Genomic DNA, 15,486 nt, shown 5'->3' on the forward strand with positions numbered 1-15,486 from the left:
ATGCTACCGAGGTTCGGCGACGCTAGGGGAGTACACACTGGCGTCAAAATGACATCGGAAAATTGAATTTCTTTTTGTCTTCGATTCTTACTGGCTGAAACTGGCCTAAGACGATATATCGTAGACGGTGGTGGCTGGAGACTGTTGCTCGAAAATGGCGAAGCCAAAAATGGAACGTACTACATTAATGATTATTTGTAACGATTACTTGTAACGATTAATTTTTATTACATTCGATTAATCGTTAGCCTTCGCACAACGAAAATAATTTGCGGTGCACGCCCTGTCCAGCGGGCTGCTGGGGACAAATGTTGATACGTGGATCGTATTGTTTATGGAATGAACAAATACACGAACATGCAAAGCACAATGAATCTTCAATGAGGATCGTGATTCCCTTTGGTACGAATGATGGAATACATGCTCGTCTAATTGCTCTGTTCTGGCTGCTTAGTTTTTGACAGCAGATTATATCTGACAATCGAGTATTTACACGTGCTCGTTCATCGATGTCTCACAGTTGACTGAGACGTCTGATCCGATGAATCATCGACACGTCCGAACAAGTCTTCCATTGGTCTTTAGAGGCCCGGCCTTTATGAACCCAGACCTAACCCCTGGACTGATTTATAAAAATAATTTAAAAAATTCATCGGCATTCCAACTGTTCCTTCGTTGTCGCGTGCAGGCCAGCTTAATGCTATTTACTGTAACGATCGGCTGTACTTTCAATGGTCGGCGCAAATATTGGCATAAGTGTATCAAGTTCAAGTCGATCCTCCGTCCTATCGTACAATTAAATTGCTGTTTCAACGTTCGATTGATCGTTGCATCGTACGAGATTGATTCAAGCGAATCGCAGTCTGAAATTCGACTAATTGCTGAGCACCCGTGCCGAATCGAGAAATTGTGGACTAGAAAACTAGATTGGAAAAAGTTCTTTCGAAATTTCGATCCACGGCAATTAGATTTTGTAAATATCGCACGCAATACTTTTGCGGCGGAGTGAAGAAACCGCGTGAATAATATTCATAAAACTGTTTTCGTGCGATGCATCGAGCTCGAATAAAATTATGAAGCTGATTTAAAATTCAATGCGAGGCCGCCATTTTAATACCTAATACAATCTACAATTTGAAGTTGTCCGATAATTGGAATGGCGCGCCATTTCTTAACCCCATAAGAGGCATCGCGCGTCGCGGTACGCATCTTTTATTTCCCGTGCCTTTCTTCTTCCCTTTCTATTGTCCCACATTATCCTGAAACTATAAAGCTCGAAACAAGACGCTTCGAACAAGCACTATTTCGTAAACCATCGACATACCCTCGAGTCCGTGGGCACGTTCTAATCGGAATGGCGGGCGATTTATAAATTCGACGAAACTTATTCGAACATTAAAAAATCCGAACTTGCGCACAGTTTCGCGGCTATAATAACCTCGTGCCGCGAAAACGAGGCCCGTTAAAATTCCCCGCGAGATCGTTAAATCCGGGAGAGCAAATTTTTAGTCGTCGTCGTTCGACGTGTTTTCCATTCGTATACCCGTTAAAATCAACGTTCGTACTCGTTTAACACGGCGAGGCGCCATATTGTCCGAAATAGAAACACTGAATAAAGCCATCGCGTTCGCACACGTTCGTTCAATTGCTCGCTCGGAGATGTGTCCAGTTATGCAACGCGCATGATACGAATTCGATTTTTCAATTATGCCAACGGAAAGGAGAGAAAAAGCAACCGTGGCTTTCCGTCGTTCTCCGCTTTCGACCGAGGAATGTACGAACTTATATATTCGACGTGCTCGTGTGACCGGGGCCTTAATTGCTACAGCTGGTCCCAGGATAAACAATGTGAGGGGAGCCTTACCCGCAAAGAAGCTACGTTTGTTTACTGCCGTATAACCAACCGCGGCCTCGTCGAACGATAATAGTTCCTCTGTTTCGATAAAACCGGATCCGAATTTCATATTATTCCAACAAGCGTGAACTCGAGCAGTAATTGGGCCTAACCGAAGGGTCCGAATGGATTCGGTAAAATTCGTAGACAGCGCAAGAACCTACATCTCATTTCAGAATATAAAATACAATTTGAATTTTTGAATATGTAGTTACTCGACTCACAAAGCCTTACGTTCGTAGATCCCCGAGAACCGGCGTTGTGCCTCGCTGCGACGGAGAAATCGCAAGCTACGTTCACACAGTGCGAGGCAGCCTCGTGTGACGCACGACGGTACGAATATGCACGTACGTGCCTCGCACCTAATCGCTAACCGGCGATCGTCGGCGCGTCGACGACACCGAAGCTGCCTCTCGCAGTTTATCGTTCGCTACGTTTCGACGTGTATCAAAATTGTTCGCAGCATCGCCATACCTAAAAGCCCTAACCAGCGATCTATACGAATAATTGCCGATTCCTCATCGGAGCGACCGGTGAAGTACTTAAAATCTGCAACCGGGCGTAGCGGTCCGAGCGACCCATGCCATGACAGCCTATGCGACAACTTCTTTTAGACTGAATATGCAGTGCTTCGGCATTGTTGCGATCCGTTCGAATATTGTTTAACAAGATTCGATGTCAACTTTACGGCACTTGGAGAAGGCTCGACGGCCTCGCGGTTACTGCTGCTGCAGATCGCTCGGGCTCTCGGTCCGCCTCGTCGTTAGCGACGTTGTGTAAAAGAGGATCGTGGTCGGGTCGGGTCGAGGCAGGCCCGCTGGCCGTTCGCAGTGTGTGAACACAGCCGTAGAGGGGACGTGTCCCCTCATGTCTGATCCCCTCCTGGGCCGCACACGGGTTGCGCGCAACCAACGTCATTGTGCTGTGTGGGGCTATGATCGTTGTGTTCGGGAGAGTGTGTGTGCGTCCCTCGAGCTTGGCGCGGCGGACCTGCCCAGTAAATACGAGGCTTCCGTTCCGGTGTACGTGTCGGCCGATTGCTGAAGCGACGAGTGAGGAGCCAAGGGGCCGAGAACCCTCTTGTGTGTTGAGAGTTGCCGCGAGCGGACCCCGTGTGCATCGCCCGGCGCTCCGTCGTGGTCCCATCATGCCGTTGAGCATCGGTGTTAACCTAAGGGTGACCGGACACTGTAACCAGGGCGGTCGTAAGTACATGGAGGACATGTTCAGCGTGGCCTTTCAGTCGACACCGGATGATAAGGACCTGGAGTACGCGTTCTTCGGGATATTCGACGGCCACGGAGGCGGCGAGGCGGCCAGCTTCGCCAAGGAGCACCTGATGAACGTGATCGTCAAGCAAAAGAACTTCTGGTCGGATCGGGACGAGGACGTGCTCCGCGCGATCCGAGACGGATACGTGAGCACGCACTATGCGATGTGGCGGGAGCTCGGTAAGGGGCCGCCGTTTTGTTACTTCCTGTTCGGTTTTTCCCCGTTCGTCGCGATTCCCGCGGTTTATCAAATCGGTTTCGAACCGATCCGAGACGATGCAAACCGTATCGGTGCTTTGCAACACAATTTCTGTCATTGTCCCGCGTATTTCCCCCACCACCTGCGCCCGATTAGGTTAGAATTTAGGTTATGTAATCCGAACTAACCTGAAAGATCGAATTTTGTCGAAAAGTTAGTTGAAAGAGAAGATTCGGTTTGCCGGACGATTCTGATCTCGGCGGGTTCCTCGGGCAACCGGAAACCCCGGGAAAGTGATTCCACCGGAATATCGTTCGCGGTTACGTATACTTATTTGGCTGCAATTCTGCGACAGACAAATGGCCAAGAACAGCTTCTGGATTACCATCTACGGCCGGGACCACCGCCAGCATTGCGTTCATCCGCAAGGGAAAGATTTACATCGGTCACGTCGGCGACTCCGCTATAATTCTGGGATACCAGGTGGAGGGCGACCCACAGTGGCGGGCCAAGGCACTGACCAAGGATCACAAGCCTGAGAGCGGGTCAGAAATGATGAGGATACGAGAGTCTGGCGGCAAAGTGATCAGCAAATCCGGAGTCCCGAGGGTTGTTTGGAACCGACCTCGAATTGGGCACAAGGGACCGGTGCGAAGGTCTACTCACATAGATGAAATTCCATTTCTTGCCGTTGCTAGATCGTTAGGTATGCTTTCTTAATGCTGTAGCAGATCTTTGATACCTTTTAGACCGGCCGTTTGTAAGACCACCTTCTTCTTTGTGTGTGTAGGTGATTTATGGAGTTACAATTCTGAATTGAACACATTCGTTGTATCACCTGAACCAGATGTTAAGGTAGTTGCAATCGATGTTGAATCACACCGTTGCCTTATATTTGGAACAGATGGCTTGTGGAATATGTTAACACCGCAGAGTGCAGTGGCCATTGTCCAAGCTGCGGACAGACACAATGAAAAGCATCTGATTGCCTCCCAGCAAACATGTAATGGGGTATGATCTGACAAAATTTACTTGTGGAAAGAATGGATAAATTTGTTACATAAACTCATGGTGGTTTTAATATTGCTTCCAACAGCAATCTGATAATGTCCAGTTGTGGATTAACCCTTCAAAAAGCCTAGTAGATAAAGCATTGGAAAGGTGGTCGCAGAAGAGATTACGCGCGGACAATACGAGCGTTGTTACGCTGATGTTGGATCCGCCTGGACCATCCCGGTGTGAAGTATGTATTTTCGATAATAAATTGAGGAAGAGATACACGTTGATGCTAACAAATTTTATTTTTATAGGTATTACTGAGCCAGAAGGAGTGCGTTATGGCACATCACAGCCTACACAACCCAGCAGCTAGACTCTCTACAGAATCCATCGAGAAACCTACTTACAGTCCAATGCCTCTAAGCGTACCAAGACCTCTCCCATTAACGAGTCACAATATGAACCTCCCAAAACCAGAATTTTGCAACAGAATCGAGCAGAGCCGAGAGGAGTCGACGTCGGAAAAGATTCTGCTGGAAGAGAGGATCCAAGAAACTCTAGACATAAGTCATCAGCTAGGAGACGAAGCAACAGACACGGGTATTAAAGATGTGATCGTGGAAGAGACCATTAAAATTACGGAAACGATATCCCACGAGATAACGGAAACGAATCATGAAGTAAATAATAAGGAATTAGATACAAGCTCGCCAAAGAAACTGGATCACCAGGAACAGACGAACGCACCCGAGAAACAACCGGAAGCAGTTAATGCGTCGCCCGAACAAATTCTTTCCAGCTTTCAGGATTTTCCGGAACTGGAGAGTACAAAGAGCAACCCGGCTAACGACTCAAATGTGATACACCAAAGTGCATTTTCTTGCGAAGGCCATGATATACGTACGTCCACCCCCGTTAGTAACACCGCGGAGAAGAAGAGCATAGCGCCGGAGACCCCGACGGCTGCTATTGAGAACAAAGTAACGAGCAACGTTTTAAATGGGTTGCGCCACAAACAACAGACACTGTTCTCCACGACAAGAACACAAGTCAGGAATGCGAGGAGTAGGAGGCACAGCTTAACCGTGCACTCGCGAAACAACCTTGTGGAGGCCGTGTCCGTGGAGCCGAAGACGTACGTGAACTCGAGGTTTAAAGCGCGTAGTACAAAAGTAACTGGGAACACAGTGGACGAAGGTGTTAGGAACTCTCCGGGTAAAACAACTGGTAGTGCTGTCGGTGCTAAACGAAGACATAGTGCAATATCGCAAAGTGTAGTTAGTACGGTGGAAGAACCACGCGTGTTGCAAGAGCCCTGCTTCAAGAGGAGGACAAGATCGGAGGACAGGCCGAAACCGGTCGACGAGAACGACCCAGCGAACCAGACCACCAAGGACGCAGCCGGCAGTTGGCCCGCCGAGTCCAACATTTCTCGCACCTCGGGAGGTGCGAATACTGTTCCTATACAGGACAGGTTGTCGCCTTTGAACACCTTCCAGAGGAATCTGGGGAAGAAGGTGACACCGGTGAAGGCCATCCGAAGACCATCGTTCAAAGGTCTGCTGAAACAACTGTTTGCTGCTAGCCTCGGTGCGCGAGAATGGGATCAGGGGAGAAACAACCGGTCGAACGGCTGCAACGAGAGGAGGATAAACCGAACTATGTCTATTATAGGTTCATCGGATAGTACAACCGTTCCGCAACGTTGGCTCAGGTGCTTTATCCTCTAAGTTTATCTTTTAATCCGTTAAGTTCCTGTTTTAATGATATATAATGTATGCTTCTTTAGGTCAGACACCATTGCTGCTACTCCAGTGAAGACGCTGCGCTCCCGCAACGTGGACATACATCAGTATAGTCTAGTGAAACAACAGAACCGGCTATCCTTGCCAAACAAACTGAAGCAGACCGGCAACAACGGCTACCTGCAGTCGAGCAGGGTAAGATCGTCCTCGCTGACGTCCAGTATTAAACAAAATAGCAGCAATACTGGCACAGGGACCTGTTCGACGATTAGTCCGACCAATACAGGATGTAATACTAGCTCTGGAATGGCTAAAAGAGTTAAATCGCCGTATAAACCGAGTGCCCGGTCACTAAGCACGCGATCTCGCATTAAACGCCTCGGGAAGTAAGGTAGGACAACACAACACGCACGCGTCAATTATGTTGTTACTTTGTGTTGGGTATGTCTCTTTACCCTTCATTGTTTTTATTCGTCGTATATTTGCTTTCTATCTCTGCGATGAGAAATGCTACTTTAGATATATTTTATCATCCGTACTATTGCATTTCATCGTAGCGAATCGACCATTGATGTCCAATCGTTTTATTTCTGGCTGGATTCGATTAAAAGATTCAAGAAATTCATTCACCGCTTTAATTACTTGCTTCGCTCACCGATACTTGTTTTAACGATCGGCACACGGAAATGTTAACAGATAGGAGAATCGACGATATTTTTCATATTTACGGGCTTTCACACACCCGACCTAACGGCTAGCAATAAATATTGACATCAATAAAATGTGTACATTGACTGCATTCAAAGTGGTCCTCACGCACTGCAATGTTTTTACTGTCATACACGATTCTCTGGAACTTCGTATCTTCTTCTTCGCGGTAGAGCACAGTCGCAGGTTTAATTATCAATCAGAGATTGCCAGAAGCATCGTTCCTGTTTTTGTTTTTTTTTCTTTCGTTCAGTTAATCTTTTCGAGACAAACACTGTGGTTCAAGTTACAGTCAACGAGTAATGGCGTCCGGGGTAGCTAAAGACTTCTTCCATTGTGTTTCGATGCTTTCTAATGTTTTACTAGCATGTCGAGAAAAGCGTTAATCGAAGGAAAGTACGTGAACATATGTGTATAAAAAAATGTGTGATAATACAAGACGTAGAATGATTGTATATCTAACGGAGAGACAAAGCGCGCATGTATATTTGTAGAAATTATCTCCCCGTCACAATAATTTCTGTAGGTGTTAACGGTTTTCTACGCGAAACTGACTTATTAAAAGAATCAAACGGAATCGTTAAACGAAAAGTGAAAATGATGTGAGTATAGTTGATAAGTAAAAACAAAAAAAAATGGTTAACATATTTAGTACGTAGGTACGTAATCACTGATCTGCTTTGGCTCTGCAAGGAGTGGCCATTGAAGATTCGCTCGAAAATCATGAAATCTTTTATATATAATGTATATATCACTTTGTACGAAGATAGCACAAAAGGCCCGACAGCAGGCTCGTCATAATTTTTACTATCACGTTGCGAGGCATTTAATTGTTCATTTACATATATTTCCACACGGCAATGGAATCTTGAATGGCGGCCGCTCGGCACGAGACAATGAAGAAACGACTGTCTATTACGCGAATAAAACAAAGTTTAGAGTTATATTTATAGCAATTTAACGAGATGTTTCAGATAAAATGAAGAGAAAAAGAACGACCGACAAATTCGTCGAACTATATTAAGGAAGTGAGTCGTACTCGTTAAAAGAACGGTGATAAAAAAAAAGTACATTATAACGGTAATCAGTGCTTAGGCCAATAAAGTAGAAATCCGCCCTGTTGATTTTGATTCTTCCCCCCCATTTTGTTTTCCTTTTCTCATTTTTTCGCCAGGACAACGATTTATCCGTTGGTAGAATTAATTTTAAGATAATTTAAAGATTGCGAGCTCGCACTGCGGAATGTACTTTAGGACAAATTTAGGCTGAATGGTTTTTGTTGTTAATTGATTGTGGTGTGCTGTAACAACGCTAACGATTCGGGACAGTGAATTCAATTTAACGCCTATCATGCACACACTAGTAGATCGTCGTTGAAAGTTTTCACTATACATTTTTACTGGTACGACGATCTATATACAAAAAAATGAAAAAGGATTAAGTTTCTCTAGGCAAAGAAACGTGATCAAGATATCAAGGTAAACCCTGTCCCCGGATCGTTTACAATGCGGGGGAGCGAATTATATTTTGAAAATTGCGTATACATTTGTACGAACTTACTGATATTTTTATATTCTTACGTTCATTGTAAATCAGTGCAGGGAACGGAATTTAAGTTGTATCAAAGAGTAGAAGAACAATGAGGGGAATATGATAAAAGAATAACGACACGTGTCTACTATAGTTACCATTTATTGAATGTATATATATATATATATGCATATGTATAAAGTGTAATCATGTAACATGGACCAAGAAGATAAACACACACCTTTTTTCACTGTTGCAACAGAGGGAGAGAGAGAGAGAGAGAGAGAGAACAGCCGAAGTAAATATATTTAACTAATTTTAAAAGCAAATCAGTGTTACGTGTCTTTTTTTATAGAGTAAATATATCTAGAATATAAGCAACCTCGCTTGTAAGAAAATACTTCTATATATAATATATAGATTATATAGAAAATCCTCTTCTTGGTGCATGCGATGCAATCGGCACTGTATATACATATAAATATATAACATATGAATACATACGTATAATATGTAAACACGTATATATCATGTGAATGGTCTATATATACGTGTAGGAAGAAGAAACAGCGTAGACATTTAAGCCCTTAGGAGACGAATTAATAAAAATGAAATCTTTGCTAGCGTTTATTTATATACACGAGAATTATTCTATTATAGGACAAGTGAGATCGACTAGTGAGAGACGAAAGGGATCCGTCTGGTTGCGCTTGTAGATACATAAACAAATTATTCGTTATATAGGACGTGAAGAAAACCAAGTATTTTCTGAGAGCTGACGTAAAAAATAAAGAAGAAAATTTATCACAGAAAGAGAGAGAGAGGGAGGGTGAGAGAAAGAAAAATGTGAGAGAATGGAAGACAGGAACGTGTAGCGAGCGACAAAAAAATTTATAGTGGTTTATCTCAGGTTAAGTATAGGTCGATGGAGGCGAACTCGAACAAATGTGTGATCACGTTTCAAATCTGTATATTTTAATTAAATAAAGTGAAATATGCAAAAACTTCTTGTATTGTAACTTGCACTTTGTTCAAGCTGATTTTATACTTCGTTTATGTGATATTTGTCACTAAATTAAGTATTGTTTCAAGTTTTGCTTTAGCTTGAGGCAGATGAATGTTCAATTTATTTTCGATTGAATCATAGTTTAGGGAATTATTTTGTAGTCTTTGGTATTTACTTAAACGATTCTTATATTTCTATCCTGTTATTTGGAAAAATACAATTTTACATATGTACAGGAATAGAGTTAGGTCAGTTTCCATTTGCATGCGACTTACAGGCATTCGCACATGTATACTCAGCTCATGTACATACATCACTGAAGATATTACATCTTTTTCTAATAAAGAGAAATATTATTCGTACATTACACGTAATTAATGTACACGCTAAATATCGATTTAATTTATATCAATAATAGATACTTTCTTTTTGTTGACGCGAGCGTTTCGCACATACATCGTGTCCATGATAAACCACAATAATTTGAAAACGCGTAAAACAATACAATGTTTCGACCACAATATTCTATATGTATAGAAAAATTGTTTGAAATCACACTGAAACTTGTTAGCCTAACATTTAATCTTACTTGCAACAGAGTATTCGGAGTGTGGGACAAAATTTTGATTCAACTTTTACCGTCTCGGCAACACCTAAACGAGACTAAACGAATCAGAAACTTTCATTGAATCGAGATTATTTGATAGCGCCTGAGAATGTACAAGAATAATGCCGCTGTATCGTTGAATAACACAGTTACAGCGACTTATCATTATTTACAATACTTACAATCACAATACATAGTGTGTTCATTTATCGTTTTTCTATAGAAATGCCATAATTATTTTGCAGTCTAGCACTTTGTCTCGAAGTGCTCAGTCGAGAAAGATAAATTCAGTGTAGAAGAATTGCGATTCACTGAAACCTAGCGACAACAAGTGACCGAATGTAACAACGGGGGTGGAATTCTGAGCTATTTTGAAAGACTTCTCCTTATTTTCGTCACCATTACAAAAAGCGTATCCATAGAGAAAATTAGATCTGTACAGTAGAATCATCGAATGGGCCAGTCATAATAATAAATATGAATCTGAAGATGTTATAAATCAGTGAAAAATATTTTATTGGAAAAATGAATTACAGTGTCAAGGCGATATACAGGGTGTACGTCTTAAATTCCTCTTAGACTTAAATACATGGTGTCCACCTAGGAATGGTGATTCAACTTTTCTCATACAAACCCTAAACAAAATGTACGCATAAAAAGTCTGCCACGTTAACAATGTAATTCATTTTTGTTTGTCTTTGTTTTCACAACATCGATCTACTCAAAGATTTATCCCACCTTCGAGTATGTTTCTTATTATGCTTAGCTCTTCGTGATCGCGTTGGCTCTTTTTTTCAGCATGCTCTCGACACACACCTGTCTCAAGTACACACACGCATACACATTGAGACGAAGACGGTAAGGCACAGAATACACATTATTATTTACGAGCAATTATTACACACGATTTGCACAGCCCCGATAAATTAAAAAGGGGGGTGGCAAGACGACGAAAGGAACTCACGTTGTCAGAGCGATTTCTGTTTCACAAAATGGGAAAACAAACTGTCGCAACACCGTTCTTTCAATTAAATACTTTCGCACGTGAATATACGTCGCCCAAAAATTCAATTCCCCTGAACAACTTATTCCTACTACAATATAAAATGCTTTTTCAACTGAACTGTTTCGGAACTCAATGTATTGTCAATGAGCCTCACGTTCCCTTGTAACGATGTCTCTACTTAACGATACTACCTCTGGTGAAAGATGTTTCATCTTATTCCTGGTATAATGGAAATTATTGTACGATTTTTCGAAAACTTGAAAAGTATGAATGCGACAAACACCTATTTCCTTTATTATCGACTAAATTAACACAAATTACTTGTATAATATTTTCTGGAACTCATTCTGTCAGAGGTAGTATATCCATGAAAAGATCATGCTCTAGCATAAAGCAGAATTGCAGAAGTAACAATTAGTTTGTGCCCTAAGATTATCACACAAAAATCGAGTCAGTGTTTTATGTTTTTAAGGGTTTCTCATTATTAAACTGACTCCAATTGTCCTTCAAGTCTTATTAAATACATATACGGTAGTCCTAGAGCCTTTGAAATCATTCGGGGCGCGGAGAGAAAAAAAGAACATTGTGGATGTACTTATGGTTCGACATACATTATAAATCTGTGCATTGTACGCGTTACACGCCACCGAGAACATTTGGGATTCGTTCGGGAAACTGAAAACTGGTGCGTGCTGGTTGCAAAACTTGTAAATCATCAATGTATCGCTTAGCGCTGTCAGAATTATGTTGCCTCCTTTATCTTCTGGACATGTTTGAGTACTGGTTCCCTTAATTATCTTACTCGCTTGACTGTCATAGTCTGTTCGATATTCGTTTTGATGTTTGCGCTTCTATTTTGGTATGATCTCGATACAAGAATTTCATGAATATTGAACACTCTATGATGGTACGTTTGCACGTGGTACGAGAGTCACCCAGTTTAACACCTAATTAATCCGTGTAAAATAGTATCAGTTATATCGTACACTTTACCAGTGTGTGTATATATATATTTATAATATGTACAATCTTCATTCACGATCCGAGGATACCTAAAGACAAATTCTCCTGACGCAAAATCGCACAATAAACCTTTCGCAATTAGCCCTGCCTCGCCAGCATGATCGGACATGGTTTCGCACACGTGATTCGAGGATCGAAAGAAGAAAAAAAATCATATCAACACGTAATACGCAGTAATACCACGAAATACTATATTTTACTGTGACTTTACGGGTACGATCCGAGGTGATTGCACCCCTTGAAACTCATCGAGTGACTTTCTTTTAACGAGTGATCTGTTATCACTGGAAGCACCGATTCTCTTCGTCAGAAATAGAAGAAAATGTATAAAGGAATACCTTAATTAGTTATGCTAATTAAAGAATCGTTAAATAACTAATGACTGGATGTTCATTAATTGAAGAGTCATAGGATAAGTGTCCCTAGTTAAACAGTTATCAAATGTTCCTCAGTCTTGGAGAGTTCAAATGTTTCTTGGGTACACGTTTGATTTTCCCGCCGCACGTTCGCACAGCAGCGAAACTAGAGGGAGTGGGGTAAATGGCGGGAGATTTGAATATGACCTCACTGCGTTCGCCCGAACGTCCTGGCGCTCGAAGTTTTTTTTTTAGCGCAGACTAGGCGAACGATAAACGCATCGAGTTGCAAACGAAATAATCAGAGTAAACGAACAAATAAGATTACGTCTCTACCTGTGGGAATAAAGTATGGCAGTGAGGGTGAGTAACAAGGTGTTGGTAAGTCTCAAATTCTGGGGATGCACGATCGTTAATGAATTCCTACAAAAAAAAAAAAAAAAAAATATTAAGTTTACCTTGCTCAAAGTAATTGGACGCAATGAGTTTGAACGATGATTCTCGATCGGAGGAACGATGAAACACTTGGTAAAAATTTCATGATTACGATGATCTACCCTTTTGTCCGTGGCACCAATTACCTTGAGCACGATTCGATGCTTGGTGGTGGCGTTCTGCCGGAAAGAAAGCGCAACGTGGAATGAGAGACGAAATGCACACTGAAAACGAAAAGCTAGAGGAGGAGCTTGCAGCGGCTGTACACACCGAGAGACACTATTTCAAACACTATTATGTACAACGTTGCTGACGCGTCTGTGCTGAAAAATACAATATTGAGAATCTTTCGTAGCGGAGAAGAACATCTTTTGAAGAGCATTTCTTACACTCGCACACCATAGAAACTGCACACGTGATGCCATGGCGCATCGTCTCTGTCCTTAGGCTCTGTCATCACACTTTTGTACTACGAAGAAGTCGGTGATGAGAAACGAAGGAGGAGTGTGGCATTGTAACTCGTCGCAGGAACTAACGATTAAGAGCAGTTTGCTTGAAGAGAGGTGAGGGCGCGTCCACCCCGCGCCGGACTAACCAACAGATGGTGTGTATATACTTTCGGCACCGTTCAATTGGCATCAATTAGGGCAAACGTCTGTGTGAATCACAATGAACGCTCTTCAGGTTCTGTACGGCGCACCGTGTCTCAGAGCGTACGTGATCAGAAGGAGCTTGCCGCTTGTACCCATTCGTCTTTTGCCAAGCCTGATACATTCCGGACGTCAGGGCCGGTCTCAGGTGTTGCCGTTCCAACGGGGAACACCTGCGGTTCTCCACGGGCTACACGGCGCAGCCCTTCCGCGTTCCATAAAGGATCTTCAGCTCCGGCACGATGATCTTTTTGATCAGCGCGTTCGTTTTCGCGGTGAGCATCTCGCGGTGCGGATCCTTCTTGAAGATCTTGATGCCGGGACGGTGCACCAGGAACGCGTTGTCCAGGATCAGGAAGTCGTAGTCGAGGACGCATAGCGCGTAACCCTGAAGCAGAACGTCATGTTCTAGTGCTTTTCAGACTTTATGCATCAGCAACTGGATTTGATTGCTAACTGTACCAAAGGAGTTCTTAAGTGATCACGGGTCTAACTGCGGTCAGAATGACGTATTGCTGATGTATACGTCCTGATCTATCGTTCAGCAACCAAGTAGCTTGCTACTCTATTTAAATATCTTTTTTTTAGAATATCGAATATCTTTATTTCGGTTATCAGAACGTCATGTTTAGACTTTATGCATCAGCAACTGGATTTGATTGCTAACTGTACCAAAGAGTTCTTAAGTGGTCACGGGTCTAACTGCGGTCAGAATGATGTATTGCTGATGTATACGTCATGATCTATCGTTCAGCAACCAAGTAGCTTGCTACTCTATTTAAATATCTTTTTTTTTGAGAATATCGAATATCTTCATTTCGGTTATCAGAACGTCATGTTCTAGTATTTTTCAGACTTTATGCATCAGCAACTGGATTTGATTGCTAACTGTACCAAAGGAGTTCTTAAGTGGTCACGGGTCTAACTGCGGTCAGAATGATGTATTGCTGATGTATACGTCATGATCTATCGTTCAGCAACCAAGTAGCTTGCTACTCTATTTAAATATCTTTTTTTTTGAGAATATCGAATATCTTCATTTCGGTTATCAGAACGTCATGTTCTAGTATTTTTCAGACTTTATGCATCAGCAACTGGATTTGATTGCTAACTGTACCAAAGGAGTTCTTAAGTGGTCACGGGTCTAACTGCGGTCAGAATGATGTATTGCTGATGTATACGTCATGATCTATCGTTCAGCAACCAAGTAGCTTGCTACTCTATTGAATATCTTTTTTTTTAGAATATCGAATATCTTTATTTCGGTTATCAGAACGTCATGTTTAGACTTTATGCATCAGCAACTGGATTTGATTGCTAACTGTACCAAAGAGTTCTTAAGTAGTCACGGGTCTAACTGCGGTCAGAATGACGTATTGCTGATGTATACGTCATGATCTATCGTTCAGCAACCAAGTAGCTTGATACTCTATTGAATATCTTTTTTATTTGTTAGAATATCGAATATCTCGAATATCTTATCAGAAAATAGCAAATTAATTCGAACGAAAATTTTCCAAGGAATCCTCAAGTCACCAGCTTCGAAACTAACGTTGGATTTAGAATTCTGGAAACGATCGGATCTCTCTACCTGTGTCATTTTGTCGCTCTTCCCTTCCCAGCTGAGCCTCTCGTCGTACAGAGGGTCGTTATTGGTCCCGATAAAAATCGGCTCCCAGTGGACAAAACTGCCCGTCCTCTTGCCAACGTGAAAAATGTGGAGGTCCTTGGTCTCCGGGGCCTCCTGCCACTCTTTGCTACGAGGAACATTATGGCAGCCGGAGCACAGCTTCTTGTGGAAAGGAATGGCTGTGCCTGCCTTCAACATTTGCCCCTGAAAAACACACGCGCGCACACACACAAATACAATACGTACACGTATAGCGCGAGCGTAATTTTCAATCCCCGACGAAATTGCATTCTATCCGAGCTTGAATGACACCGAGCAGAAATTAAATTTAGTATTAATACATAGAAGTGCGGCCAATGGCAAGCTCTACCCTACTAATTGCCTGTATCAAAGTCCACGGTCAAAGGAAGCGCCGTTGATTAAACGA

General features: G+C 42.5%; 2 protein-coding genes and 1 long non-coding RNA gene across 4 annotated transcripts in view; 1 reads left to right on the forward strand and 2 right to left on the reverse strand.

The window, feature by feature from the left end:
- Positions 1-204: 204 nt before the first annotated feature.
- Positions 205-2,674, reverse strand: LOC143259411 (uncharacterized). The gene is made up of 2 exons (XR_013033248.1): positions 1,325-2,674; positions 205-1,259 (listed from the first exon to the last, which is right to left on the reverse strand). It is a non-coding gene; the product is annotated as an uncharacterized LOC143259411 (long non-coding RNA).
- Positions 2,675-2,823: 149 nt separating this feature from the next.
- On the forward strand, positions 2,824-9,350 carry Pp2C1 (protein phosphatase 2C). The gene is made up of 6 exons (XM_033466191.2): positions 2,824-3,345; positions 3,720-4,070; positions 4,155-4,375; positions 4,461-4,607; positions 4,675-6,077; positions 6,153-9,350. The coding sequence occupies exons 1-6, from the start codon at positions 2,829-2,831 to the stop codon at positions 6,496-6,498; spliced, it is 2,985 nt and encodes a 994-aa protein (XP_033322082.2). The 5' UTR covers positions 2,824-2,828; the 3' UTR covers positions 6,499-9,350.
- A 172-nt stretch (positions 9,351-9,522) lies between these two features.
- Positions 9,523-15,486, reverse strand: part of LOC117218108 (beta-1,4-glucuronyltransferase 1) — a 72,129-nt gene continuing 66,165 nt past the window's right edge. For both annotated transcript variants that reach the window (XM_033466205.2, XM_033466214.2), the window contains 2 exons: positions 15,021-15,263; positions 9,523-13,817 (listed from right to left, as the gene is read on the reverse strand). In XM_033466205.2, the coding sequence (XP_033322096.2) occupies positions 13,620-13,817; positions 15,021-15,263 (441 nt within the window). In that variant the 3' untranslated portion in view covers positions 9,523-13,619. The remainder of the gene's footprint in view (positions 13,818-15,020; positions 15,264-15,486) is intronic.

Source organism: Megalopta genalis, chromosome 5, assembly GCF_051020955.1.
Source record: "Megalopta genalis isolate 19385.01 chromosome 5, iyMegGena1_principal, whole genome shotgun sequence".
In the NCBI taxonomy this organism is placed as follows: domain Eukaryota; kingdom Metazoa; phylum Arthropoda; class Insecta; order Hymenoptera; family Halictidae; genus Megalopta; species Megalopta genalis.

Coding starts and splice junctions, on each gene's coding strand:
- Pp2C1 (XM_033466191.2), top strand. CDS start 2,829: ATGATCGTTGTGTTCGGGAGAGTGTGTGTGCGTCCCTCGAGCTTGGCG. Junction 4,071..4,154: donor TGCCGTTGCTAGATCGTTAG/GTATGCTTTCTT, acceptor TTGTGTGTGTAG/GTGATTTATGGAGTTACAAT. Junction 6,078..6,152: donor GTTCCGCAACGTTGGCTCAG/GTGCTTTATCCT, acceptor ATGCTTCTTTAG/GTCAGACACCATTGCTGCTA.